Below are 27240 nucleotides of genomic sequence, written 5' to 3' on the forward strand. Positions count from 1 at the left end.
GCGATTTATTCTTTTCCTCCATACTCCGTACATTGCAGGAACCCCAGCCCGAAGTGTCATGGTCACTGTTACGTATCTGAGCCAGGAACCAGATTCTCATTCGTGCATTGGCACTGAGGACCCAGATACCTGACTGAATCCCGTATGTTTCTAGAAGGTGGTAAGAAGGTCGGGTGATCAGTTGGCTTTTATGCTGGCGTGTTATTGATTTTGATTCTTTACTCCGTATACTGTGTACAGTTCACATTGTGTAGTCCCATTGGATACCTATAAATCATCAATGGATCTACCAAATGTACAATGTACAATCTTATACATCAATGCCGTACATATTCAACTCACGTGCATCCCTAACATTCCCCCATCCTCCACCTTCTCCACCATAGAGAAAAGAGGAACCCAAACACGGAGTACATGGCGCTAGAGATTGAAAAAGACCAAAACAGACTTTTTTTTGCCCGTGGAGTGAAATTTACAACCCTCGAACCCCGAATTCACCCCGAATTCACCCCATCCTCTAATTAAAAAAAACGTGGGACAGTAACAAAAGATCCGGGCCCCCGTTTTTTTTTTTTTTTTTTTTGCTAACTCTACGCGGAGTATCCACGGTACCCCAAGGGAAAGAGCCACTCGACACTTCCCAACCTATTTAGTTCGCCCTCTCCCTTTCTTCCTCCCCTTCTTTTCTTTTCTTTTCTTTTTCCAACTCGTTTCTATTTATTTATTTCTGTTCGGATCTGTTCAATATGGGTGTCTCTACCTTTATGGATAAGATCAAGCCTGGGAAGGCTGAATCCCAATTCTCCTCCCAGGCCGCAACTCCTGCTCGTGCCGACTCGACTACTGCTGAGAAGGATAACCTCACGCTCGATGATAGCCCCGTCAAGTACCTCACCTGGCGGTCTTTCATCCTTGGTCTGTGTGTCTCCATGGGTGGTTTCATCTTCGGATACTCTACTGGTTAGTGTCACACAGCCATTGCCACTGTAGATGCAACGTTGATAATAACCGACCTTCAGGTCAAATCTCGGGTTTCACTACCATGATCGATTTCAAGCAGCGCTTCGCTGAGTACAATGCCGCCACCGGAGAATATGCTTTCAGTAACGTTCGCAACGGTCTGATTGTCGGCCTGGTATGTTGGAAAAGTGGAAAAGTTTGTTGCGTTCCCGTCATATACTAAACTCTATATTAGCTCTCCATCGGAACTATGATTGGTGCCCTGGTGGCTGCCCCCATTGCGGACCGCATTGGCCGCAAGTTCTCCATCTCCTTCTGGGCCCTCCTCCACATCGTCGGTATCATTGTGCAGATTGCCACCACCGACAAATGGTACCAGATTGCCCTCGGTCGTTGGGTTGCTGGTCTGGGTGTCGGTGCGCTTTCCAGCGTTGTCCCCATGTACCAGTCTGAGTCTGCCCCTCGCCAGGTCCGTGGTGCTATGGTCAGTGCGTTCCAGCTCTTCGTTGCCTTCGGTATCTTCATCTCGTACATTGTCAACTTCGGCACCGAGACCCTCGGGAACGCCGCCTCGTGGCGCATCACCATGGGCATTGGCTTCGCCTGGCCCCTGATCCTTGGTGTCGGCACCCTCTTCTTGCCCGAGTCCCCTCGTTACGCCTACCGCCACGGTCGTACCGAAGAGGCCCGTAATGTCATGTGCAAGCTCTACGGTGTCCCCCACAACCACCGTGTCGTTGCCCAGGAGATGGCCGATATGAAGCAGAAGCTTGAGGAGGAGCTCGCCAACGGCGATGCTCCCTGGCAAGAAGTCTTCACCGGTCCCCGCATGCTGCACCGTATCTTGCTCGGTATCGCTCTGCAGTCTCTGCAGCAGTTGACCGGTGCCAACTTCATCTTCTACTACGGAACCAGTATCTTCCAGGGTATCGGTCTGAGCAACTCTTACGTCACCTCCATTATTCTCGGTGCTGTCAACTTCGGTATGACCCTGCCCGGTCTGTACATCGTCGAGCACTATGGTCGCCGCAAGTGTCTGATGTACGGTGGCGCTTGGATGTTCGTCTGCTTCATGATCTGGGCCTCCGTCGGCCACGAGATCCTGAACACCAACCCCTCCTCTCACCCCGCCGGTGTTGCCATGATTGTCTTCACTTGTTTCTTCATTGTCGGCTTCGCCACCACCTGGGGTCCTATCGTCTGGGCCATCTGTGGTGAGATGTACCCCTTTAAGTACCGCGCTGTCTGCATGGGTGTTGCTACCGCTGCCAACTGGACCTGGAACTTCCTGATCTCCTTCTTCACCCCCTTTATCTCCAACACCATCGACTTCCGCTACGGTTACGTCTTCGCTGCCTGCTGCTTCCTCGCCATTCTCGTTGTCTTCTTCTTCGTCAACGAGACCCAGGGCCGGACCCTCGAGGAGGTCGACACCATGTACGTCCTCCACGTCAAGCCCTGGAAGTCCTCCAGCTGGGTTCCACCAGAGGGCATCATTGACGACCTGCACCGTCCTTCCACCGGGGGTCGCAAGGAGGGTGAGGCCGGCACTGGTGAGCATCAGCACCACGATGAGTCTCAGGAAATTCGCGAGTAATGCGATAATGACTGAAAGGAAAGCGCCAGTCGCGTGTCGCTTGTGCTTTTTCTTAAAAAGAATTCTGTGTTCATAATTAACTCTACTCTTTGATCAGTTGAGTCTCCACCATATCCCTATGGAGACCATGATTTAATAGCTACAAGCAAGGCTTGTCTTAGCAATATTATTTTTTTATCAAGTCGATCCAAATCAGGCCCCTACCACAAAATAAGATCTAATCCCGTCCTCCCAATAACCTCATTGGTTCCCGAACTCCATCCCAGCGCCCTTTCTAACCGCCCCATAAACAGCAGCAACATCTCCCTTGACCCCCTTGACCTCCTTAACATGCTCCAGAAGCCCATCCATAACCTCAACGTTCTTCATCCGCAGTCCTCCCTCTTTCGCAATTCCATAAGCATGTCCGAGATCCTTCCGGGCAAGATCAACTGCAAAAAGCGGCTCCTCCCGGGTACAATAATCCCCGCCCACCATTCTCTGCGCATAATTGGCAAATGGACCTGGCGCAAAAAGACCCAGCCATTCTTGCAACGGCTCAACCCCAAGGCCAGACGCATCAGCGGCAACAAGCGCCTCAGCAAGAACACCGACAGTATTGAGAATGAACGTGTTACCCAGTACTTTCAGTGTGGACGCCCGTCCAACGTCTACATCAGCTCCAGTTCCAGATGAGAGGTCAATCGTTTTCTTGGACACGACACCGTCAAAGAACGGTCGCACTTTCTCGATTGATGCACGCTTCCCAGCCGGAACGACGATAAGTTGTCCCGCGTCTGCCATATTCGGTGCCCCGAAAACGGGACAGGCGACGAAGCCTGCTCCTCGTTCGTGGAAGGCTGCTTCGGTTCGTCGGGATGTATCCGGGTGCACAGTTGAGCAATCGATGAAGGTCTTGTCAGACAGGTCTTGCGAGATTCTGTTATCCGACAGGATTGCGGTGACAATTGAGTCGAGAGCGGTGTCGTCGCCAACGCAGGTGAAGATCAAATCGGATTCATTTACTGCTTCGGCGAGGGTTGTTACGGCTTTAGCGTTTGTGAGTTCGGACGCGTGGGCTGTTGCACGTGCGGTTGTGCGGTTGTAGAGAAGGAGGGGGCCAGTTTGGGGACCTTTCTGGGCGATGTTTTGGCTCATGCCCTGGGATAGCTTGTTAGTCCTTGGTTTTTGGTGGGGGGGGGGCAATGTTAACGTACACGGCCGATGTTGCCGAGACCTATCCATGAAACTCGTCCTGCCATGGTTAGTAGAGGAGGATAGAGTGAAGACCGTAAGACTCCAAAGAATCGGGACTTTGTAAGTGTGGGGAGCGGGGTAAAACGGTTCAGATCTTAGCCGGTTGCGGTCGTCCTATGTAGTTCTGTATAGATCTTCATAGTTTTATGTTCTACACGTATATCCATCCCATTTTAGCTTCGTCAACTTCTTTCCCCATAGGGCCAAGGATTAATTATGTTGTACACGACGAATGGACAGGACTCATTCCCTGTATATCATGCTCCATATTCGAATGCTCTTTTCAAGCGTTCAGTGTTTACTTGGGAAATTAGTCTTGGCGTCCGCATATCACCACGAGTATACTCCGTATCTTGTAGACCATTGACATTTCCAAAGAGCACATGGAATCAGATTGAAAGTCGACACGGTCTAAAGCCTCGACTTCTCAACAATCGCAACATCCTGAAATGGCAACCCGAGATACATCCACATAAATGCAAACCTATAACAAAATCAGCATTCATTCACTGCACGGAGATCATACAAAACATACCGATCACTACCGAAAAACGGCTGCTCTTTGCCCTCGGCATTCCGCACCCAAAACCACGGCGCACCATAGGCTCCCTTATCAAGAGCAATCTGCGTATTGGCCGTCAAAGCCTGCTTGAATTCCGGGCTGGATGCCGCGGCCAGGATTTGCCTGACTTCCGAGTCGGAGTACCCGTTGCTCTGGAATAGTTCAGCTAACTTCTCTGGCTTGCTGATGTCGATGTTTTTATAGAACATCCACTCCCACAGCGACAGGAAGGTGGTTTCGTACTGCTCGCGCGGGAAGTGGCTTTTGATGTAGGTCATGCATCGTTGGGGCTGGTTGGTTAGTGAGGGAGAAATATTCCGAGATAGAGAGAGGATGATACCATGATTGAGAGGATTGGGAAGAACTCTGGTGTCTGGATCTGCGGGACTCCAAAGTATTTACATGCTCGCTCCGAGTCGAATTTGGAGTACGCTGCTTTAGCGGGCAGTGTCCAAGGCGGTTTATTCCCTGTCCAAAACGTCAGTAATCTTCATGTTAGTGTTGATAAGAGAACCGGAATGACGTTTGGATACCTGAGCCAACATTAATCCCGCCTAAGAAGACCGGGTGGAATCTGTCTGGTTAGCTCACATACCATCCAACAACCGGAGACGCGCATACTCAACCTCAACCCCATGTGACTCTAGAGCCTTGCGATTCCTTCGTAGATAAAGCGTCGCATAGTATGAGTATGGCGATACTGTCGAAGCGGCAATCAGTAAATGCGAATTCAACGACACCAGGGGTGGAACTGAGGGCTCCCATACCGCAGTCAACGTAAGCATCAATCTTGCCAGGCATGACGAAGAATTCTCGATAAGATTCTGGTTTATTTCCTCCGTATTACCAGTCAGGTCAGTTGAGCCAGCGAAGATAAATCAATTATAGCGGAGGTTGCCGAGGTGGAGATGGACCGAGGCCCGCCGACAATGATGAGGTGATCATTTTAATTCCAACCTCGCGAGGTTCTCCAAATTGTCTCCAAATCGGTTGGTTTCATATTGGAAATATTTAGTAGATACATTAAATTGGGGTATGTAGCACTATTTATTCGGTATCTCATCAACTCGCTTGCGGCTGATAGCCGACTGTCGAGTATTGACCAGATCCAAGTCATAAGGGTTCTCCTCGTACAGTGTCACAGTTGCAACACGATGCAAAGACCGGCCAGATTGACAAGATGCGCGGGACGCATAAGGCGCGATCGTACGAGACGGAACAGTGGACAAAGTATCCGTATCGCTCGAGTCGGCATCGTCAGATACCCGAGTGACCGAATTTGTCTTCTCACCCTTCTCCGAACCAGGCTCCTCGCGGTGGGCCGCCTGGTTCCTCTCGGCAAGGCGGCGCATAAAGTTGTCCGCCTCAGAAGCGTATGTACAGCGCTGCCTGATGCGTGCGCCATACTTATAGAATATGAATGGGAATGGCACGCATGCAAGCGCCAAAAAGGCTGGAACCGACGACGCCCAGTGAATGCCTAGGTTATGGTACATGTAGGTTGTGAAAAGCGGGAAAGCCATGCCGAACAGCGAGCGAAGGGCGGAGTTTGCGGCTAGCACGGAGGCAGAGAATATCGTGTATGAGTCGATAAGGTAGTTGAACACGCTGAGGAAGACCAGGACCATGCCGAAACCAAAGGGCGCTCCAGCAGCGACTGAGGCCATCCAATGGATGTTAGGCGAGTTCGTCCAGGCGAACCAGAATAAGCCGACTGGTAGTGCTATACCTCCGACCATGCTTGGGGGTAGTCTCAACTCCGGGGCGAGCCGATCGGTGGTCTGGCTGCATTTTTTGGCGTAGCGGAAATTCTCGGGGAATGTGTACATCACGGCCATCACCATACCGACAAGGATGCCGAGGAAGGCGAGGCCGCCGACACCTTCGCTCCAGCCGCGGACTTCTTGGAAGACGATTGGGTAGGCGGCAAAGAGCATATAGAGCGTGCCATAGATGATTGCCATATAGATGGAGAAAAGTAGCACAATCGGCTCACGGAAGAGCAGAACCCACGGGCGGGAAAGCGCAGTTTTCAGCGTCTTGCCCATGGGGGCGGGGCCACGGTCGATGTCAAGCTGACTGCGGTACACCTTGCCAGTCAGGGCAGACATCTTCTCGGCACGACGGCGCAATAGGACAGGTGCATATGTCTCTGGTAACAAGAATATGATACATAGCCAGAGCACACCCGAGAATGCGGCAAGTAGTCCCTCCACCCACCTCCAGCCAGCAGCAGTAGCTAGGAATCCTCCAATAACAGGGCCTAGTGTCGGTCCTAGGAAGGGTGCAGCAGCAAAAAGGCTAATAGCGATACCACGCTGAGAAGCTGGAAACATATCTGCAATAGTGCCGCCTCCATTTCCAAATGGCGATGATCCAAAGGAACCCGCCAGGAAACGCAGGACGATGAGCGTCTCAATATTCTTTGCGCCCGCCGCGCCGGCATTGAACACGGTGAGAAACATAAACGAGATGGTAAAGATATGTCTCCGGCCGAACATCTCACTAAGGGGTGCCCAGATCAAGGGTCCAATAGCGAATCCGAGCACGAAGAGCGATACACCGAGAATGACGATTTCCTGAGCCGCACCAAAGTCCTCCATAATCTGTCTCATTCCACCTGAAAAGGCGGACGAGACCAACGACACTGCGAGAGTAACGAATGACACAAGCAGTGTAATAGACCACTTCCTGATTGGGGGAAAGTTCATGGGGTTGCGCGGGTCGGCAGGGATCCAGACCACGGCGTATGGATGGTCTTCAGTGCCGGAGCCTTTGTATGGGAATTGCATGACTTCCTCGGTGACCACCTTTTGGTCGAAGATCAGGCGCCAGAAAGGGATTTTTGAAGGCTGCATGGCCTCGCCCTTGGGGACTATCATGCTAGGCTCAGGCCAGGAGCTATATAATGACGTGGACTGGTATATGTGTGTATATATATTGAATATATTGGAGGATAGCAAATAATGTAAGAGAGAAAGAAAAAAATACTAATATTGAATCGGTCCAAACGGCCTCAAATATAACAACCGAGAGCAGCCTCGGTCTAAACCATTGAAACCCATATATATTAGGTATAGAGGTACCTAATAGATATATTTATGTAATGTCGGCAATTATCCGATGGATGCACAAATTTTCAGTGGAGTTCAATATAAGGGAGCAACTTGACTGGCTCAAAGGTCGGCCCGAACGCCATTCTTACGGCTTCCCGGAGGCTTGGATGCATTGGCAGAGATTTCTTTTCTTTCCTTTTTTTCGACTATATTATAGGGACCTTGTTGAGTCTATGTGCTTAATTTATCTGACTGTACCATTCATATAAATTCCAAGTTCTCCATAATATAATCTCTTCCCCCGTTTTGATTTGCCAAAAAACACTACCTAGTAGTAGAATAGTAGCCTTGAGGACCAATCAAATATAGTGACAGATGAGTCTTCTTGGGCTCCCCGTATTGTATATGCATTCGGATATATTCTATTATATGCCATGGACTAGACATATCCACCGATTCTCAAGATACTGGAATTGGGGCCCCAATCACCATTGCGTTGGTTTGATGGATCTTCTGCTCTTCCTTTGACTGCTCTACAGCCATCAGCAAACGCGTGGAGCGAATGTGAAGTTCTATCAAGTCAACACGGGATGATCTCCACAGTAGTAGTGACTCACCTTCCAGAATAACCTCATACCCGACCCAAGCGTCATCATTCCGATCATCCTGATGAATGAGCACTGGAAGAGACGGATCCCACGCCTTCGGCCGCACGTGCATTTTCAACCCAACGGTCTTGCTCATATCCACCCATAGTATATCATCATCCGAAAACATCCTTTCAGAGTCCTCTTCCCAGTCAATCTCGGCAGTCTTCTCCTTCCTCCCGCTCTGGTCACGCAACCACTCCCTCCATAACCGAACAAACCCATCCTCAATAGTCGATGCACTCAACAGCAACGACGTTCCCGGCTTGACTTGCACGAGATTGGCCACCACACATAACTGTGAGAAATCCTCATATCCATCTAAAGTAACCTCACGTATCACAGCATCCTCTCCTTGGCCTTCTCGACCCCCATTGATGTCAGCCCGTATGAACCCCACCACCTCCGACAACAGAAGCATCCTACCTGGCGAGAAAGCGAACTTGGATCTAATTGTGCCTCGTTCATCTTCTTCGTCGCTGCTTACCTCTGGGCGGAAGCGCGAATATAGCCCTGCCACCCTACCTAGGTGGTGGGCGGCATCGATATTCTCGTATAACAGACCCGTTTCATCATGACGCTCATTCAGTCCATCTGTACCGAGGTATTTGCAGAAGACGTGTGGCTCAGTGAGCTTTGAGCTGGGATGGAAGCATTCCAGCAGTAGTTTATATTCCTTAAGTGGCATGCTAAGGAGCAGGCGGTAGTGGAGGATTCTTAGGACCAGGGCGCGGAACCGGTGGTTGACTGACATGAGTGGAAGAAGTGCCCGGGTTGGGAAGTCGGATAGAATTTGAATGAATATCTAGAGATATGTTTAGATCCATTGCCCAGGGTATACCCTGTATACATACTTCGTTAGGTAGCGAGTTCAAGGTCATTGCGGGGTTGGCGGTGTTCATAGTTGATGATTACTGTGTATTAATTGGGGTATAACCTGGGAATAGAGGTCATTGATGCTAGTTAGTATACTCCAAAAGGTCAATATTTAACGCAACAATGGACAACAAGGTGTGAGTTACACTGTTGATCTCTGTGTATCGAGACACAACAGATTGTGTGACGATAAGTGATGAGTGATGTCATAGCACGTGAGGCGGGCATAAATTTCCTTTTGGGGTTTTTTAGTGCGCCAGTCCACTGCCAGTCCACTGCCAGTCCACCTCACCACCCATGTGGGACACCAACTGGAGAAGTGTGGTTTCTACCGGTTAGTTGCGGCATTCAATTGCCTCTTTCAGCTGAACTCAGGTCAAACGGTCCCCCGAACGTGCCTGTTTCCCCGGAAAACCGCGGGATCCCGATTCCTGGACAGCTCACCGAGAGAAAGACGGAGATGCCAAGACGTTGTATGTAAAGATATATTGCTTCTACAGCTTCGCCATGCTATATTAGTTAGGCAAGATCCACCGTAGCCTCCTATACATAATACTTTGGCCTCGCTTAACAGCTGTAACCTGACACATTCCTTTACTCCGGAGACCCCGCATTCCCACCAGAAGTCCAACCCTGACCCTTTCCAACTATTTTCGGGGATTTCTCTTTTCTCTTCCTTACTTCTTCTCTCTCCTCCAATATATCATTACGGCCTATAGCCATGGAAAACGTACTAGACGACATTTCCCACAGGAGATACAACCCTCTCCGTGGCTCCTCCATCTTGGTCTCTCCCCACCGAACCAAGCGCCCCTGGCAGTGAGTATTGTTGTCATAGGAAGAACACCGCGCAACAGACCAGCTAACCATACAACACCCTAGAGGAGCACAGGAGAGCCCCTCCAAGACAACCCTGCCCAACTACGACCCCAAATGCTACCTGTGTCCCGGGAACGAGCGCGCCCAGGGCGATACCAACCCTAATTATGAGAGCACCTTCGTATTCGTGAACGATTACAGTGCCGTGAAGGAAGAACAAGCGGCCTATGAGCCCTCAAACCAGGATGGTACGTCCAAGCCCCGCCCAGCGCATCCACACCACACCACACATATACCAAGCTCACACACCCACAGAACTCGAATCGCGGTTCCTGAAAGCCGAGCCTGTAACGGGCAAGTGCTACGTGCTCACCTTCTCATCCGCGCACAACCTCACCCTCGCCGACCTGGCACCTCGCGAGATCGTGCCCGTGATCGATGCCTGGACAGAAATCTACACAGCACACCTGTCCCCGACCTCGCCGCTAGCGAAAAAGGCATCTCCAACAACGCTGCAGCCCACATCCACATTAACAAGCGCCACCAAGCCAAAGGAGCAGTACCGGTACATGCAGATCTTCGAGAACAAGGGCGCGGCCATGGGGTGCTCGAACCCGCACCCGCACGGGCAGGTGTGGACGACCAGCTCAATGCCGGAAGAGCCCGCTGCCGAAATGGACCAGCTGACCAAGTATCGCCGGCAACACGGCGGTAGCCACCTGCTGGAGGACTATGCGGCGCTGGAGAGCCGCAAGCAGGAGCGTGTTGTGTTTGAGAACGATGCCTTCCTGGTTGTCTGTCCGTGGTGGGCTACCTGGCCGTTTGAGACGATGATTGTGAGCCGCACGCACAAGCGCGCGCTGGTGGATTTGTCTGAGGCCGATAAGATGCTGCTTGCTGAGGCAATCGCCGAGATCACCCGTCGCTACGATAATCTCTTCGAGACGCACTTCCCTTACAGTATGGGTATTCACCAGGCTCCGCTCGATGGCACCGAGGAAGAGATTGAGGCGTCATACCTGCACTTGCACTTTTATCCGCCTCTGCTCCGAAGCGCTACCGTGCGCAAGTTCTTGGTTGGCTATGAGCTTATGGCGGAGCCTCAACGTGATATCACCCCTGAGCAAGCTGCTGCTAAGCTGCGGGCTTGCGGTGGTGAGTTGTACAGGAAGAAGATTGACTCGTGAAGTGTCTCAGAATTAATAAAGGAAATAGAAAAGAAAAGCAATTGATGAAGTCCTGGGCGGGGTTATCCCAGAATTAAAGATATTCCATCTTATGTGCAATATATATTATTTCCCCCGCAAAGGCTGTTGTACATAGTTGTGATCCAACATGCAATGCTCGGTTCCATAGCTATTTGTTGAACCACCCCCCTCTCCAAATCACTTAACCCAGGTAGGCCTCGCGCTGGGTCAACATCCAAGCCAGCGAGCCCGACGCAACAATCAAAGGATTCAAGAACCGGCCCTTGAGCGAGGCATTGCCGAAGACGAGCTCGCCGATAAAGTGCGAGAGCGCAATGCCGTACGTCCACATTCCAAGGTCATACGCGACAGAGTTTGTGATGTTGTAAGCAGCGGTCATGCGAATGACTGCAGAGAGGAAGGTCCAGGTTCCGAAGACGCGGCCGGAGAGCGGCGTTGCGGGGACCGTGCCATTACTGTAGAGTAGGGACGTGTATTTCGGAGAGGTGTAGGCTTGCAGGCTGTTAAGAGCGGAGACGACCGAAACCTATATAGAGAGGTTGCTGGTTAGCTTGGAGAATAGAGCAGTGGTAATGGGATGGCAACAGGCAGAACCTACGAAGAAAAGCCATTTAGGCAGAAATCCCTCGGACTGGGGGAGATAGGCAAGGTACTGGTCCATTTTTGAGCGAGTGTCCCTTTTGTTTTGATCTGAAGGGGAAGTTGTTTTTCTTGCGACTTGGAGGCCGAGGGAGCATGTTTGGACAGTCTTGGCGTTTGTTCTTCCCCCAACAAGCCTAACGTCGGTTTTGCTCAACCTTTTCTCCCCTTCTGTCTACTTTTTCTTATTCACGTTCCTTTGCCCGTTATGGATCTCTCAAAGCATATTGAGTGTCTCTCGCAATGGCCAGCCCATATTGCCCCGGGTTTGCCTACTTATGGAGCGCTGTTCCTCCTGGCGACCGGAGGGTTGGTTATTGCCCGCAAGGTCTGGACGTTCATGCGGGTGCTTCTCAGTCTGTTCGTGCTTCCGGGTAAACCGGTATGTAACCTCGGTATCCAGGTCCACAAATGAAAAAGATGAAGCTGATTAGAATCATTGAGTAGCTTCGCTCTTTCGGTCCCCCCGGTAGCTGGGCCGTGGTAACAGGCGCCTCAGACGGCCTGGGTAAGGAATTCGCGCTGCAATTGGCGAAGTCGAAGTTCAACATCGTGCTCGTATCGCGAACAGCCTCGAAGCTGGCAACCCTGTCGGAGGATATCACCAAGCAGTTCCCGCAGGTGCAGACCAAGACACTCGCAATGGATTTCTCACGGAACGCCGACGCCGACTACCAGGCGCTGGGCGAACTGGTCTCCGATATTGACGTGTCCGTGCTCGTCAACAACGTCGGTCTGAGCCACTCGATCCCCGTTCCGTTCGCGCAGACTCCCTCCGCAGAGATGGCCGATATCGTGACTATCAACTGCACCGGCACGCTCCGCGTCACTCAGCTTGTCGTGCCGGGCATGATGCAGCGCCGCCGCGGTCTGATTCTGACCATGGGTTCTTTCGGTGGTCTCCTGCCTACCCCGTTCCTCGCCACTTACTCCGGCAGCAAGGCTTTCCTTCAACACTGGTCTACTGCTCTTGGCGGCGAATTGGCCCCTTACGGCATCGATGTTGAACTCGTCCAAGCCTACCTGATTACCTCTGCCATGTCCAAGATCCGTCGTGCCTCGGCTTCTATCCCTACCCCGCGCGCTTTCGTTCACTCCGTTCTGGCGAAGATTGGTCGCAGTGGTGGCTCGCCTACCTACGCCTACAGTTCGTCGCCCTACTGGAGTCATGGCATCATGGCTTGGTTCTTGACTTCTGTGTCCGGGACTATGGGCAAGTTTGTTCTTGGGCAAAACAAGTCTATGCACGAGAGCATTCGGAAGCGCGCTCTCCGGAAGGCTGAGCGTGAGAATGCGAAGAAGAGCACTTGATCTGCTCGGTTTTCTCGGTTTTCTGCTGTAAAGCAGAGGGAGATGCGATTCTTGAGCCAGATTTATATGTTATTCGAAACGCATGATAGGCTTGAGTAAATGTATAAACAGAAAAACGATAGGGAGATAATGGGAACATCATTGATACCTAAAGGTCTATACCAAGAAAAACAAATAAGAGATTCTTCACACCCTTTGCTATCGATCTCGTATGCCTCCATGGCTGACCTCGGTAGAATTGTAGAATTCTTATCGATAAGCCATTATCACCCCACTTCTCTCACCTGGGATCTCGTGTATCATCGATAATGACCAAGTTAAACCCTGCATGCTGCAGAGTAAACTGACAAAGCATGTCTCAATCGGCCCTTCCCGTCACTGGGACCGATGATGCCTCATACATAAATTCCACGGACAACCGCATTCATCTCCTCCTTGCCGCAACTGGCTCAGTCGCGACTATCAAAATAGCCAATATTATCAGCGCCCTCTCCCCTCATGTCCACAAGCTCTCGATAAGAGTAATCCTCACCACCAAAGCCAAACAATTCCTAAGCGGCCAGTCCGCTGAGCAGCCCACCGTGTCGTCCCTCGGTTCCCTCCCTGGCGTAGAAGCTGTCTATGACGATGACGCGGAGTGGGGTCCGGAGCCCTGGCGCCGCGGTGTTGATATCTTGCACATATCTCTTCGACGCTGGGCGGATATCCTTGTCATTGCTCCTCTTTCCGCAAACACCCTAGCGAAGCTCGCCAACGGACTTAGCGATAATCTATTGACGTCCGTATGTCGAGCGTGGGATACAGATGGCCAGGTCGACGGGAAACGAAAACGGATTGTAGTTGCACCGGCCATGAATACAGCTATGTGGCGACACCCAGTGACGGGCCAGCATATCCGGGTGCTAGAGGTGGAATGGGGTGTTGGAAAAGACAACAAGGGAGGTGAGACAGGCTGGTTCGAGGTTCTGCAACCGCAGTCGTCGAAGGTGTTGGCTTGCGGAGACGTGGGGAGTGGAGCTATGTTGGAATGGACCGAGATAGTGAAGGTCATTGAGGATAGGTTGGGGTTGAGTGATTAGACTTCTTGGGGTGGTCAGGGATCTGTCCTTGCCATTCCTGCCTTCTTTACCACATCCGTGGATCTGATTTGGGTCCTTTGTGATATACCATGATGTATTCTCTTCCCCGTTTCCGTATTTTCTTTGATTCTCTGACAAAGGGCTGCGGGGGGAGGATGAATTCCCTACGGGGATGGAGATGATTTGTTAAGGAATGATGAGGATGAGGAAAATACAAGCCAAGTAAAAGCACATTCTATAAACTCGGGCCCTCGGTTGCAACACAGAAGATATCAATCATGAGTTGGCCAGGTCCTTTCGTCCAGTCACTTTACCCAGTGCAAACACATAGAAATGTATCACCCAATCCGAGAGAGATACCTGAACCAAAACCTCCAAGTAATAGACATTCCGTCCGGCGATGGTTTGGTGAGGAAACAGGGGAGTCTGAAGTGACATCGAATATAATCTATGCAGTGAAAAATAACGAAGAAACATGTGTGGCCATTGTTTTCGCCAAATAAGACATAAAATGGAGCATGGCCATGCTGGCTTTAGAAACCTATCCCTCCTCTTTCTCATATATCACCCGGACTACATTTCTTCTTCTTCTTCTTCTTCTTCTTCTACTACTACTACTACTACCACCATGAGTACTACCAGATCGAGAAACAGAGACCTCAGGTAAGAAACTTCCCCCTTTGCTGCTAACTTTTGGTCTGACATGGGTGCTGCACTGATGGGTAATATACGAGGCCACGTTGATTTTTTTGAATTCGAGGGGCTGGCAGAGCTGCCTGAGACATTCACCTCGGTTGACAGTTTAAATAGAAGGGTGGTTCCACATGAGTACAGCTTGCTATACGACGATCACACCAAATTGGATGGTGGTCGGATCTCGATGGCTGTTTACCCAGGGATTGTTCGCAGATATATTTGTGCGTGTCAAGACCAGATCACCGAGTACTACGGAGCAAATGTCGGGGTCTCCCCAAGGGAGAAATATAGAAATGATCTAATATGATCTGAACGAATTGGCTTGTTTTGTCTTGACTTTTGTTCATCGGCATTTGTATATCGTTTCGTATACCTCTAGGTTGATAGATAGAATATATATACCAAAAAAAAAAAGAAATGGCGCCACCCGGAATCGAACCGGGGCTAACACAGAATTGTGTAACACCACAATGTGTCGTCATACCACTAGACCATGGCACCAATTGGATATTAACCTACTCTTTCTTACCCCTTACCTAGGCAACACCAATACTTTTTATAGGGAAACCCTTCCCCTCGGTGATCGGTAGGCTATACAGGGGTTGGGTAGAATCCGGGAATTCGCGAGATTGCAGACCGACATCATTGGTACGGAGTGGAAACGAAAAGGACAGGCAAATAAATCGTTGAAAATAATATAATCTACTCTTGCTATAGACATACCAAAGTAGCCCGGCTGTGCGCAATCGGCAGCGCACATGACTTCTAATTTTTCTTCCTTTCAAAAAAAGGAAAAGTGGGAATGGATATCATAGGTTCTCGTCTATCCCGGGGTCTGGTTCGTGGATTAGAATCTTACTACCTACCTAGGTACCTATGTAGGTAGGTAGGTTAGTGCTCGTAGGTTAGAGGGAGTAATAGTGGAAGGCGCGTGCATTGCTTTCGTGCCTACTCCGTACGTCTGTAGGCATGGGTTGTTAGCCGCTATAGAAAAAGTACGTTTCACATATTGGGGGGCCAGGCCATCTGAGAAGTTCAATTTTCCCAACGCCTGTCTAGTAGACTATATAAAGCACGGCTTAAGGACCATTATATAGTGATTCGACAAGAGCTACTCATGACGGTCAGACTTATGGTTGCCTGTTTGTGTAGAAACGATCCGCTTAAATTCAATGTGAGTTTTCGCGATGCTGTAAGCAAATTCACTGGCCAGGGGACACAGTAAGAGTCGTAATTACCCATGGATGTACGTCCTCACAGTCTGATGTTCCCAGTTTATCTACCCGACAACCTGGAACCCACACCGCAGGGTTCTTTGAAAAATTCTGCTTCGAGCCACGCCAGCCATCCAAAGACCTGCGTTCATATCTCAATATCCTTGTACGCCCCACGATATTCTCAATGGATGGCCAAAAACGACGCGGCGGGCTCGGACGCGGGGGATCGCGCCCCTCCCACCCACGCGTGCCCCCCTCAATAGCTATCAACCCGGGCACATCCGTCAATATCATCCTCAAAGCCGACCAGCCCACAGGGCGTACAGTACCAGGAAGAGTGAGCGAATTACTCACGCGTGGCGATCACCCACGAGGCGTCAAAGTGCGTCTTACCGACGGGCGCGTCGGAAGGGTGCAGAGCCTCCGGAGCGGTGAGCCGACGCGGGAAATAGATGGAGGAGCAGAGGGCGCACAAGAGAGCGCGCCCGGTATTCAATTAAGAGTAGAGGGAGGTCATTTAAACGGGAGACGCAATCGTTTTACCTCGCGTGATATGCGTCTTGATGGGCCGGAGGAGCCTTCAGCTGAGCCCCTTGGGCTGGACATGTACATACGCCCTGCGAAGGGAAAGAAGAAGAGCAAAAAGACACAGGCCGGACGGAATGAGCAACTGGAGGAGAGGCTTGAGGATATAGGCGGTGCCACTCAGCTACCGGGCTCTCTCAAATGTCCCGTGTGCGCAGACTTCGAGGGCGACGAAGCCGCTGTGGCGCACCACGTTGCTGGTCATTTCGGAGAGTGACTGGTCAAGAGTACCGAGCAAACCATACAAGAGTTGCAGCATAGTTCAGCTATCCTTGCAAGATCATGCAAAGCCATTGAACCTTGGAAGTGCTTTTGTTAAGCCTTGGAGTTTAGAGCGGAAAGATCGTGACAGGGACTGCCTTTTTTTCTCGCTACTTCATTCACTGAGACTGGAATAAGGTGATCGACATCCTCTGTGTCCACTATCTGGCGTGTGATCGATCCCATCCAGACGCATCAGGCCGATCATGTCTCCCATGGCAGGGAGTCGCTCCTGCTTCATGACTTTGAGGCATGTCGGTATCACCATGGAGAATTTTTCCAAAATGTGATCCCATACTGCCGGTCAAATTCTCGACACCCTTCTCCCCAAAAATTTACTTCAAAAATATCCATCCTAACCCGACAACCGGAGCTCCCGACGCTAGAGCCTTTAGTGGATAAAGATGGAGAATTTTTCTAGCCTTCAGATAGTGAAACGGAGTCATGACCGTAGAACTATAAAATGAAACTTTTGGACTTTGACTTTCATGTATTGCTTGCTACTTTAGAGAGTGGTGACATGAGAAATTCAACGGCTATACACCCTACCTACCTACCTAGTCATGGTAGGTAACAGTCAGCAACTCGCGGATTTCCCTCAGGATCATATCAATGGCGTTAACATCATCTTTGATGGAAAAAGCCAACCCTTCCGATTTGAGACCTTAGTAAGCTTTCTGCTTTGGGGGCATAACAAGAAAGCGCACTAGATGCCCAATACACAGAAGGCCGTGAATTGGTCAGGAGAGGTTTCTCTGTTCCCGGAGCTGTATGTATTGCTCTAATTGGTGATTGGCCGCTCCCACTCCCCATCTCGAATCAAACCCTACGTTCCCTGCCGTGACCTGCAGTCATACCAGGTGTTCGATTGCGCTGCGGCTTCCGTCCACCACCTCGATTTTCCCTCCGCTGATCGGGGCAGTTCGGACTTTCATTCTGTCGATCAGATACGCTGGAATCAGGTTTGACAGACCAACAATATGACCATTTCCCCAACAACATCCGGGGAAACACTATTGTCACTCTCTGCCGGCAAAGATTCAGGCACCGAGGCACAGTATATACGAAAATTACTAGCTCTTATACTCATCCATGGATCTTAACCTTCCGTCGAAATTCTGAATACAACAGCACAGTTCGTATTTATTCCAGTACTAGCGTGGGACCAAATTCTTCCTTAACGATACATACATATGTATTTTCCAAGGTTGCTTCATTCGTAATAATCAGCCGGCTTTTTGTATCGATTAGATCGACGGTAAACAAATCCACACTCCAAGCGGTCCTGCATGATAAGTCCAACTGCCCCTTCTTCGTCCTGTATTGCCTTCGCTTCACTCCAATCAACGTTATCTGCATAATCCTTGCGAAAATTGCAGAGCGCAAAGTCAATCATGACCACCTTGTATCCACTTTCCGCCCGCGTGTCCTTCTTCACGATAAAGCTTCTCGTCTTGACATCCTCGTTTAATATCCCATGATCACCCATCCGATGAAGTATTTGTATAGCTTCTTCGCAGATGCTTTGCCAGCACTCTCTTGGTGTGTGGTCGGCGATATCGGTCAAAGGAAACCCTTCAATATACTCTAAAAGGATTCCAGAAACATCGATATACTGGCTGGCTGGCTGCATTTCCGCCAAACTACAGCCTGGAATTGTGACGTAGGCAAGTAGTTGAGGGATATCATTTCCTTGCATATCCCTCAAGGTGTCATATACCCGAACCTCTGTTTCATACAGATCCGATAAATGATCATAAAGATAGGCTTCGTCCTGGGAGCTATTCCATGTTTCGCCTTGCTGTGCTATGTCGCCGTTGTTGTTGAGCTCAGTGATGAATTGAGATGCACCACCATCAAGAACGAATTGATGATAATCGCTCTCAATATCTGAAGTCCAGGGACGAAGTTTTTCATCTTTCCGAAGCTGTGTTGCAAAGCGTCGATCAAAAAGCTTCAATACCATATCGCCTTCTAATGCCAAATCAGAACAGGCTATTCGAACGACCATCACAGAGGAAAGGGTGAACGGTTCGAATAACTTGATGATTCTGGCATCGGTCAAGACCTCATTATCTTTCATTTTGAGATGTAGTTTGATCGTATTGCCAACCACATAAGGACATCTAGAATAATCAGTATATCTCTAAGACTCCGTAGGCAGGCCACCCACTGGTTTTCTTGCCGATCCATTATGATTGGGGAATGACCTGAACGCAAATCCGACCTTTAGCCTTCACCCTACCGCATAAGTTCTGATATGGACCTCCATAATAGAAAAAAAGGTTAGAGCGAGTCAAAGTAGGAAAAATTGGCTAAGGGGTATGTAAGCTAGTCAGTCGTACCGAAAATAACGTAGGGGGCGGAGCTCGGAATCCGGATGAATTGAAAAAATACCTTACTAGATCAACCTTAGAAGGACAGATGAGGGTTAAATAGGACCTCGCACTAACGCAGAGGGTGCGAAAAAGGTGGTCAAGGCTAAATCAGACACAGTCTACATCCAATATCCGATATGGTGTAGTGGCTAACATCGCCGTCTCTCACACGGCAGCCGGGGGTTCGATTCCCCCTATCGGAGTTTATTTTTCCACAGCCTTTTTCGTCTTTGGCTCTAATATAAGTAAGATAACTACCTAGGTATGTACAACTGCATATGCAGTTTATGCTTTTTACTGCCTTAGTATATTTGGTCTACTGAGTATAGCAATCCAGGGTCCAACCTGCAAGTCTGGAAACGCTGTATTTCATGATTCTGCATGATATAACAGAACCCTCATGCTTTCTTCACATAGTCAATCTTCCTAGCCAGCCAACAACCAATCGTGCACCCCTGGATTGCATCACGATCATTCCGGGAAAAGGCAATGGTCCAATCCCCCGGAGCTGGAGCATCCAGACCACGTGGACAAGTCAAAACCCAGACATCATCTCCTAGATATTTCATGGGGGTTGCATTTCCTTGACCCAAATATCCGTCAAACGCACCGTATAGCATCCCATCCTGGCCAAGGCAATGGAAGGTAGATTCAATCTCGGCACAGTGGTAGATACCTTGGAATCAAGTCCCCTTAAGGATTGATTCTTTCGGGACAATACGCCGAGCACTAAGCATCCGGTTATCTCTCACGCGATGAATACTCAACAAATCTTCATCGATCGTAGCAACCATCGAATCGGACTTTCCATGATTCGGTACACTAAGCTTAATAGGCTCGGCAGACCCATCGTAGCTGATGGCCACCTCTCCATCCCGTGCGCCCTTGGTGATGACGATCGACAGCTGGGTATCCTGATCAAGGAACGCGCCAACCCAAGATTCTGCCGCCTGGATAGATGCAGATACAGGCTTTGGTAGTCCCAACAGATCTTTGAAGATATCAATGTTGGGGCCGAATGTGCCCGAATCACTGTTAAGCATAATGACGACGGACAAACGCTGGCGTGGCGCGTGTCGCCGGTGTAGCCGATACCCTCGCAACGCTCCACCATGTCCAATCGTGTCAACACCACCGATGTCAGTGTGACTTAGCCCATAACGGTACGTTGCAGGAGTTCCGTCTTTGAACTTCGGGGCAGCTATAGCGGCGTGGTACCAGCTTTGTGGATCAGCGTAGCAGCGATCGAGATACTTCTCGTACGCGATCATATCAGCGAGTGAAGCCACCAGCCCCGCATCACCAGACCACTCCATTCTGTTGGTAGCCGCTGTGAAACCATGCTGCTCGTCGCCCTCATACCCGACACAGGGCGATGGGTGATGTGCGGTGTTGGGGCAAAGAAATGCCGTGCTCATACCAGCCGGTCGGAGTATTCGCTCTTCGAGCAATTTGTCCAGGGACTCCTCGGTAGCTCGCTCAATCACCCGGGCAAGTATGTGGAAGTTGACATTGCAGTAGGAATATTCCGTCCCCGGCTGGAACTGGAATGACTTGGTTCGGGCAAGCAGTGGACCACAGTCTCTCTCAATGAGGAACTCGTCGTCGGGCTTAGACCCCCACAGTGTGGTCATAGCCCAGTAGTCGCGCATACCGGATTGCATGTCGCATAGCCGGTCAATTGTCAGTTCACCGTCAGAAGTGAGCTCCGGGCTTAGTATTTCCGTGAGATGATCTGAGAGCTGCTTCCGGACATCGCCCTTTGCAGCTAATGTCGGGGTTGGGTTGCGTTCCAAGTCAATCAACAACGCACACACAAACTGTTTAGTAATTGAGCAGATGGGCATCTGCGTTTGAGCGGTCATGGGAATCCGTTGGTCCAGGTCGGCGAATCCCCAGACGCGCTGGCCGATTATCTCGCCATCTTGGACGACGGCGATGGCACCTCCTGGGCCTCGACAGCGGAGGGCAGTTTTATTCAAGACCTCTTGAACTTTTTCCTTGGTGATTTCCATATTTTCAGACTGACGTAGAGGAAGGGAACTTCTGACATCTTTGTTGTTGCGGGACAATTACCCCACTTCGAGATCGCAGATAGGTGACAAGTTGCTAAATATAGAACAGTAAGAAATCCATAGAGCCCAATTGTGTATAACCAATATGAACTACATTTTGGTATTGAACTACGGAGTACCCCGTACTAGACTGGCAATTCGATGCGAGGCTATAATTTGTGACTTCGGGAAGAGATCGTAGGGAAAAAGCCTAAAAGGCCAGTGTTGGGTAAAGGCGGACCACCTTGGGATCCCTTTTATCTCCCATCCATTTCAACAGATGATATACGGAATAGACAGAAAATATATCTAAAATAGACGAACCAGAGAGGGAAACTGAGTGCATCTGCTTTGTAAATAATGGCGCCATCCCATGGATGCTAAGCATTACTATCGGCACTACTACCAAGGATCCCCCAAGAAGCCTCCAGTCCATGTAGTTCAGCGAACAATAGCCGCAAAAAGATAATAGCCACTCCCTACGAATTATTGTCCTTAGCAGCACACCTCCCACATCGAAAATATCCTTGCATTCAAGCTTCAACAAGATCGGCAAGCCCGAAGTCGCCGAGTAAGACATTATTAATCTACGTCTTCATTATGAAAGTGAGTAAAATTACCTATGTTGTAACTATTTTGTTTATCTGGAGAGAAGATGTGATCCGTCAATATTGCCTTGAGCGAAACGTATTTCGAACTACGATGTATTTTAATCGTGATTGGATCAAAAGATGATATATTAAGGGGTCAGTAGAAACATTGGAAGGCAATATTGAATGCCATTGTCTGACATCTAGACTCGACAACGGCGGAGTACAACATACAGAGTAGACTAGAGCGTCATGATGCCCCCCTCCCCCCTACGGGCCGATCATTAAACCATTAAGGGTTGACCTCGGGAGCTTAAAAGGGGTTAGTTAATAATAGATCAATGTACGTATATTGTATAACTAGGTGACATTAATAAACCCCTAATGGAACCCTTCCAATGGGCTCGATCATGCAATGACACCGATTCTCCACTAGGGTGTCTCTGTCATATTCCCCTTGTGCACAGACAAGGTCTATGTACTACCTATAGAACACTGTAAGGTGCCTTGGGCCCACCTACCAATGTAAGTACATACTAAATGCAACAAATTAAAGAGGACCCCATTGTGAAATAACAAGAAACTCCAGGGCTCTTTCCAAAGCCGGATGGGAATATCCGGGGAGATCGGGCGAAATCATCGAATGCAGCGGGATCCATGGAATCGTCAGGACCCACTTCTGCATATTTTTGGAATCAACCAATCGGTTCAACCAATCGGAGGGCCTAGAACAGGGTTAAAGTGGACAAGCAAACGTGTTGCGACCCACCAAATCCACAGAACTACGCTGTGGCGGAATCTAGACTTGAATTTTTCATTGTCTAGAGCCTTTGCTTTCGGTCTTTAGAGGGTCTTGAGAGGGTCTTTAGGAGGCTTACTTCTTTCCGTTTGCATTTCTCTCGACTTCCACTTTTCACTTTTATTCTCATCTCTCATCTTTTTGTCTTTTCAACAATTTCCTTACACATTCTTTTACTCCTTCCCTTTTTCATCCTTCTCATTTTTCAATATCAAACACTCGTTAAACATCCAAAATGCGTTCCGCTCAATTCCTTGCCCTCGCGATGGCCGTCGCTACCTCCGACGCCATCTCTCAGGGTTTCAACTACGGTGCTCTCAAGGTTGACGGCAGCCTCAAAACCCAAGCCGACTTCGAGACCGAGTTTGCAACTGCCAAGAATCTCGTTGGAACCGACAATGCCTTCACCAGTGCCCGTCTGTACACCATGATTCAGGGTGGTACAACCAACGGCCCCATTGAGGCCATTCCTGCTGCTATCAAGGAGAAGACCACCCTTCTCCTGGGTCTCTGGGCTTCCGGTGGCGACATGAGCAATGAGATCGCTGCCCTCACATCCGCCATCAACACCTACGGTGAGGACTTCACAAACCTGGTCGTCGGTATCTCCGTCGGTAGTGAGGATCTTTACCGTGTCTCCGAAACTGGTGTCAAGGCCAACGCTGGTCTTGGTGTCGGACCCACCGAGCTTGTTGACTACATCAACCAGGTCCGCTCCGCCATCTCCGGCACTTCTCTGAGCGGTGCCCCCATTGGCCACGTTGACACCTGGAACTCGTGGACCAACGGGTCTAACTCGGCAGTCATTGAGGCCGTCGATTGGCTCGGTTTCGATGGATACCCGTACTACGAGAACACCGACCCTAACTCCATTGACGACGCCAAGGCCCTCTTCGACAAGGGCGTTGAAAAGACCAAGGCTGTCGCCGGTGGTAAGGAGGTCTGGATCACTGAGACTGGCTGGCCCGTTACTGGCCCCACTGAGAACCTCGCTGTCGCCAACACCGCCAACGCCAAGCAGTACTGGGACGAGGTTGCCTGCCCCCTGCTGGGCAACACCAACACCTGGTGGTACATCCTCGAGGACGCCGGTACCACCGCCCCCAGCTTCGGTGTCACTGGTTCCTCCACCGACACCACCCCTCTGTACGACCTAAGCTGCAAGGCCTCCACATCTTCCAGCTCTGCCGCCGCTTCCTCCAGCACCTCGGCCTCGGGCGCCGGTGTCGCCGAGAAGTCCGGCTTCGTCTCTTCCGCTACTTCTGCCTCCCCCACTGGGTCCGCCGGCTCTGATGCCTCTAGCTCCGACTCTGGTGCCTCTAGCTCCGGATCTGGTTCTGGCTCCACCTCTGGCTCCGGCTCTGGTTCTGGTTCTGGTTCCGCCAGCTCCCCCGCTGGCTCCTCCTCTGTCCGTCCTACCTCTGCAGCCGTGACCAGCGGTGTCCGCCCCTCTACCAAGCCCAAGTCCAAGAGTGCTTCTGCCTCCGCCTCTGCTTCCGGAGCCGCCTCTAGCTCTGCCTCTGGTTCTTCCGCTACCGCCACTGGTGGCAGCAACTCCGGCTCAGGGTCCTCTGCCTCTGGTTCCGGGTCCGGGTCCGGCTCTTCTTCTTCCGACTCCGCTTCCGCCTCCCCCAGCCTTCCCGTCAGCTCTGCTACCCGTGTCGCTGGCTCTGCCGCCGGTGCCCTGGTTGCTGCTCTCGCTCTTGCTTTCACTTTCTAAGCATTTCACTTTCCCTGGGCGATTCGGAGTGATTGGTTGGATGATACTCACCTTATAGTCTGTCATTTGATAGTCGGTGACCGCCTGGTTTTATGTAATATTTCTGACAACTGTTAAAAACTACGTTACTTGCTAGCATCGCATGATTTCCTTGTATGTTATATCAAAAAATATCAAACATAACAATCTGAAATCCATCTATCTCCTAGCGTGTCAGGTCTGAGTGTGTAGTCTTTTGATTTATTCGCTTTACGATTTGAGTTCTGCTCATCTATAGATGTATGACATGCTATACGCGTAACCCTAATCTTAAGAGTCGAAGATGGATCGAGCTACTAATGGAATATACCCTATAGCCCTAGAGAGACACGAAAGTTATATATGGATGTTATATTTCAACTAGCGGTCCTCTACATCTACACGACTTAAACCACCGGCAACCCTGTTCACTAACCGGATACATGGGGTCTACGCCATGTTTCTGTATTTATAGGGGGTGTTGCGGTTTCCATGTTAAAACTTCCTTCTTCTTCAACAACTCTCAATCTAGCTTACAATGCAACTATACAAAATGGTTCATATTGTAAGTTTCTCCTTATCGTATACCAGGGCGTGGAAACATGCTACATGAGAACAGCAACTCACAATATGATTGACATGGAAGAAAGGGAAAAAGAAAGAGAAGAACACGGTAGTTTTTGGACTTAGGATCACACGTCAAGTCAGGTTGTGCTGTATCTACCATTCCTTCTTCAGGCCCATGAAATCCTTATCCTTGGTCACAGCATCGCCCGCTGCCTCAAACACCCTGAGAATCTGAGAGTTCCTCTCCTTGACGTGACTTGACATAATGTCAATTGCCTTCGCAGCCTGCTCTGCAAGAAGCTTCTCATCTGCTTTTGATGCTTCATCGGCAATCTGATGTAATCGCTTAAGCCAGTATAACCATCTCCAGGGACTAAATCCACCAGGTGCTCGTTGACCTAGCTCCGACTGGACAAAGGTGAAGCCACCTCTTCCAATGGTACTGTTAGAGTAATCATTCCATGAGACATCGGATAAGAGTTTGATGTTATGCCCGGCTTCTCGGATCCAGGCACATGCCGATGGGAGTAACGAAGCAATAGTAAGTACATGCATCGTTCGGCGACGGTCTTCGTCATCCGGCTCATTAGAGCCGCCAAGGGGACGCTCGGACTCGAATGTATTACGAAAAAGGACCAGAGCGATCTGGCAAAGCCGATCGTTCACAATGCGCGTGGACGCCAGCTTCGCAAGGAAGGACGCCGAATTAAGGCGCTGCTTTGAGTCCATTTCCGCACAGTCGTTGATCCAGCACTCTGCCATGTCTGTCGCGAGGAACGGCAGGTCGTTCCAGACTGTCCCATCGGGAGTTCTAGCAATATCAATGCCACCGCCTGGTGCCGGCCTGGTTAGAGGCCCGCGTCCCCGCGTCCGGAGGATGTCGAGGACCCATCTGTCTTGCTCAAAGCTTTCGTGGGAGACATGTTTGGCACATTGGTAATAGACGTACCAGAGAGAATGCAGATACGGCTCGCAGGAATCAATGGACTCGCGGCTCCGGCAATAGCTTTGACCCATGATCCATGCTCTGTTATATGTCACAGATCGGAGGAGGTCGAAATTCCCTGCTCGAGCAGCCTCCTCCAGGTCCACCCGATCCGCTGGGCCGCATGCAGCGAAGCCGCAAGGGCTATCTCGCGGTGCTGAACTCAGTGAATCTCTTAGTAAGTCGTGCATCCTGAGTACAGGAGCGTAAAGAGCTGGCAGTACCGATGATGAGTGTCACGAGGGTAAATCTCTAGAAATAAGGTGATGGAGAGATAGAGATGAGATTAGAGGGATATATTATTTATAAAATAAGAAAAGGCTGAGGGGTAGATCTCTGCGGCAGGCAGCAACCAATCTTTTCCAATCAGACCGGTATACCATTGGTGACACGTCACTGTTCAGGGTAGGAGACCCGGGATCAGCAAAAGATCAGCAGAAGGCGTGTCCATGACTCGATATTTGGGGCTAGATACGCTGACTATCTAGGGGGAATCCTGCCCAGGTGGTCTGACTAGACTCTAGTGCTGTAGCGCTCCACAGCAGACTTGAAAATAGTACAATGAGGCGAATTATAGACGTCGAGATAGCAGTTCATACTCAATGACTCAATGCTGGTATAGTGTAGAAAACAGGACATATACTGAAATGGAGCAACCTTGTGTGTGTTCCTCTACAGTGCTCCACAATCAACCCAGTAGCAGCACAGAAGTATCCGCCTTAGGAAGCGGTCATCTCCTGACAAACACACTTTCTACTGTAAGAATCAAAATAGCATCCCTTGTTCTCAATCGCGTCGGTACACTGTACGTAGAAGTTACCATACTCCTGGAGTAATGGGATCCAGGGCAAATTACCTTTTTGAACTCGCAATAACAGATAGCGTTCAGCCCACTTTGTGAATCATAATGGCATTGATTGGTTTCTGGAAAGCATTTCTAGTTTGAAAATATCAGGCCCTTTGTCTCGTACCTCAATGAACCTTAAAGAGACTTACTCTGGGTACCTGATCTGGCGATTGTTTTCATTTCTGACATCCAAGTCATTTGAAGTAGGAGAACCAGGGCTCGCTGGGCTAGCTAATGCTCCCAGGGCAGCAGAGAGGGCAAGTCCAAAAGACGTAAAGGTAAAGGCTTTCATGACGACGGCGTGCACCTTTGGTTACTTGGGAAGCAGGACTGGTGTTTTGGAAAAGGGATTTGCTGTTTTCATCTAACCTCCAGCATGTTGGGTTTGTAGCCATCTTATATAGACTCGATTTCGATCCATGGTGGGGGCTCTCAGACAGGACAACAGTCGGAGGCTTACGGGTCGTTGGAGGCTGGGTACCTGGGCAAACTCGCAACAACAGTAAGGTACATGGGAACATTTATGCCGTTTC

General features: G+C 50.0%; 14 protein-coding genes across 14 annotated transcripts; 6 read left to right on the forward strand and 8 right to left on the reverse strand.

Annotated features, from left to right (window-relative positions):
* Positions 1 to 746: 746 nt before the first annotated feature.
* N7525_009950 (sugar porter family MFS transporter) lies at positions 747 to 2557 on the forward strand (the record flags this gene model as incomplete). Its single annotated transcript, XM_002560191.1, has 3 exons — positions 747 to 960; positions 1020 to 1135; positions 1196 to 2557. The coding sequence occupies 3 exons, from the start codon at positions 747 to 749 to the stop codon at positions 2555 to 2557; spliced, it is 1692 nt and encodes a 563-aa protein (XP_002560237.1).
* Positions 2558 to 2797: 240 nt separating this feature from the next.
* N7525_009951 (NAD(P)-dependent oxidoreductase) lies at positions 2798 to 3798 on the reverse strand (the record flags this gene model as incomplete). Its single annotated transcript, XM_002560192.1, has 2 exons — positions 2798 to 3697; positions 3754 to 3798. The coding sequence occupies 2 exons, from the start codon at positions 3796 to 3798 to the stop codon at positions 2798 to 2800; spliced, it is 945 nt and encodes a 314-aa protein (XP_002560238.1).
* Positions 3799 to 4204: 406 nt separating this feature from the next.
* On the reverse strand, positions 4205 to 5156 carry N7525_009952 (putative DSBA family oxidoreductase; the record flags this gene model as incomplete). The annotated part of the gene is made up of 5 exons (XM_061214915.1): positions 4205 to 4277; positions 4329 to 4645; positions 4696 to 4823; positions 4951 to 5055; positions 5123 to 5156. The coding sequence occupies 5 exons, from the start codon at positions 5154 to 5156 to the stop codon at positions 4205 to 4207; spliced, it is 657 nt and encodes a 218-aa protein (XP_061067427.1).
* Positions 5157 to 5398: 242 nt separating this feature from the next.
* On the reverse strand, positions 5399 to 7237 carry N7525_009953 (MFS transporter; the record flags this gene model as incomplete). Its single annotated transcript, XM_002560194.1, has 1 exon — positions 5399 to 7237. The coding sequence occupies one exon, from the start codon at positions 7235 to 7237 to the stop codon at positions 5399 to 5401; it is 1839 nt and encodes a 612-aa protein (XP_002560240.1).
* A 633-nt stretch (positions 7238 to 7870) lies between these two features.
* N7525_009954 (uncharacterized protein) lies at positions 7871 to 8960 on the reverse strand (the record flags this gene model as incomplete). Its single annotated transcript, XM_002560195.2, has 2 exons — positions 7871 to 8863; positions 8913 to 8960. The coding sequence occupies 2 exons, from the start codon at positions 8958 to 8960 to the stop codon at positions 7871 to 7873; spliced, it is 1041 nt and encodes a 346-aa protein (XP_002560241.2).
* A 695-nt stretch (positions 8961 to 9655) lies between these two features.
* On the forward strand, positions 9656 to 10940 carry N7525_009955 (UDP-glucose:hexose-1-phosphate uridylyltransferase; the record flags this gene model as incomplete). The annotated part of the gene is made up of 3 exons (XM_002560196.1): positions 9656 to 9753; positions 9817 to 10001; positions 10069 to 10940. The coding sequence occupies 3 exons, from the start codon at positions 9656 to 9658 to the stop codon at positions 10938 to 10940; spliced, it is 1155 nt and encodes a 384-aa protein (XP_002560242.1).
* Positions 10941 to 11142: 202 nt separating this feature from the next.
* Positions 11143 to 11622, reverse strand: N7525_009956 (Erg28 family protein; the record flags this gene model as incomplete). The annotated part of the gene is made up of 2 exons (XM_002560197.1): positions 11143 to 11487; positions 11560 to 11622. 2 exons carry the CDS (start codon positions 11620 to 11622, stop codon positions 11143 to 11145), a joined length of 408 nt encoding a protein of 135 aa, XP_002560243.1.
* A 186-nt stretch (positions 11623 to 11808) lies between these two features.
* On the forward strand, positions 11809 to 12911 carry N7525_009957 (ketoreductase; the record flags this gene model as incomplete). Its single annotated transcript, XM_002560198.1, has 2 exons — positions 11809 to 11982; positions 12048 to 12911. 2 exons carry the CDS (start codon positions 11809 to 11811, stop codon positions 12909 to 12911), a joined length of 1038 nt encoding a protein of 345 aa, XP_002560244.1.
* A 353-nt stretch (positions 12912 to 13264) lies between these two features.
* Positions 13265 to 13990, forward strand: N7525_009958 (uncharacterized protein; the record flags this gene model as incomplete). Its single annotated transcript, XM_002560199.1, has 1 exon — positions 13265 to 13990. One exon carries the CDS (start codon positions 13265 to 13267, stop codon positions 13988 to 13990), a length of 726 nt encoding a protein of 241 aa, XP_002560245.1.
* Positions 13991 to 16087: 2097 nt separating this feature from the next.
* On the forward strand, positions 16088 to 16705 carry N7525_009959 (YwbE family protein; the record flags this gene model as incomplete). Its single annotated transcript, XM_061214916.1, has 1 exon — positions 16088 to 16705. The coding sequence occupies one exon, from the start codon at positions 16088 to 16090 to the stop codon at positions 16703 to 16705; it is 618 nt and encodes a 205-aa protein (XP_061067428.1).
* A 1257-nt stretch (positions 16706 to 17962) lies between these two features.
* On the reverse strand, positions 17963 to 18832 carry N7525_009960 (uncharacterized protein; the record flags this gene model as incomplete). The annotated part of the gene is made up of 1 exon (XM_061214917.1): positions 17963 to 18832. The coding sequence occupies one exon, from the start codon at positions 18830 to 18832 to the stop codon at positions 17963 to 17965; it is 870 nt and encodes a 289-aa protein (XP_061067429.1).
* Positions 18833 to 19810: 978 nt separating this feature from the next.
* Positions 19811 to 21142, reverse strand: N7525_009961 (uncharacterized protein; the record flags this gene model as incomplete). The annotated part of the gene is made up of 1 exon (XM_002560202.2): positions 19811 to 21142. One exon carries the CDS (start codon positions 21140 to 21142, stop codon positions 19811 to 19813), a length of 1332 nt encoding a protein of 443 aa, XP_002560248.2.
* Positions 21143 to 22805: 1663 nt separating this feature from the next.
* Positions 22806 to 24290, forward strand: bgt2 (GPI-anchored beta-1,3-endoglucanase EglC; the record flags this gene model as incomplete). Its single annotated transcript, XM_002560203.1, has 1 exon — positions 22806 to 24290. One exon carries the CDS (start codon positions 22806 to 22808, stop codon positions 24288 to 24290), a length of 1485 nt encoding a protein of 494 aa, XP_002560249.1.
* Positions 24291 to 25028: 738 nt separating this feature from the next.
* Positions 25029 to 26051, reverse strand: N7525_009963 (DUF3632 domain-containing protein; the record flags this gene model as incomplete). Its single annotated transcript, XM_002560204.1, has 1 exon — positions 25029 to 26051. One exon carries the CDS (start codon positions 26049 to 26051, stop codon positions 25029 to 25031), a length of 1023 nt encoding a protein of 340 aa, XP_002560250.1.
* Positions 26052 to 27240: the final 1189 nt, after the last annotated feature.

The sequence above is a fragment of the Penicillium rubens genome (assembly GCF_028828025.1).
Source record: "Penicillium rubens strain IBT 27055 chromosome Unknown utg000004l_segment0_segment0, whole genome shotgun sequence".
In the NCBI taxonomy this organism is placed as follows: domain Eukaryota; kingdom Fungi; phylum Ascomycota; class Eurotiomycetes; order Eurotiales; family Aspergillaceae; genus Penicillium; species Penicillium rubens.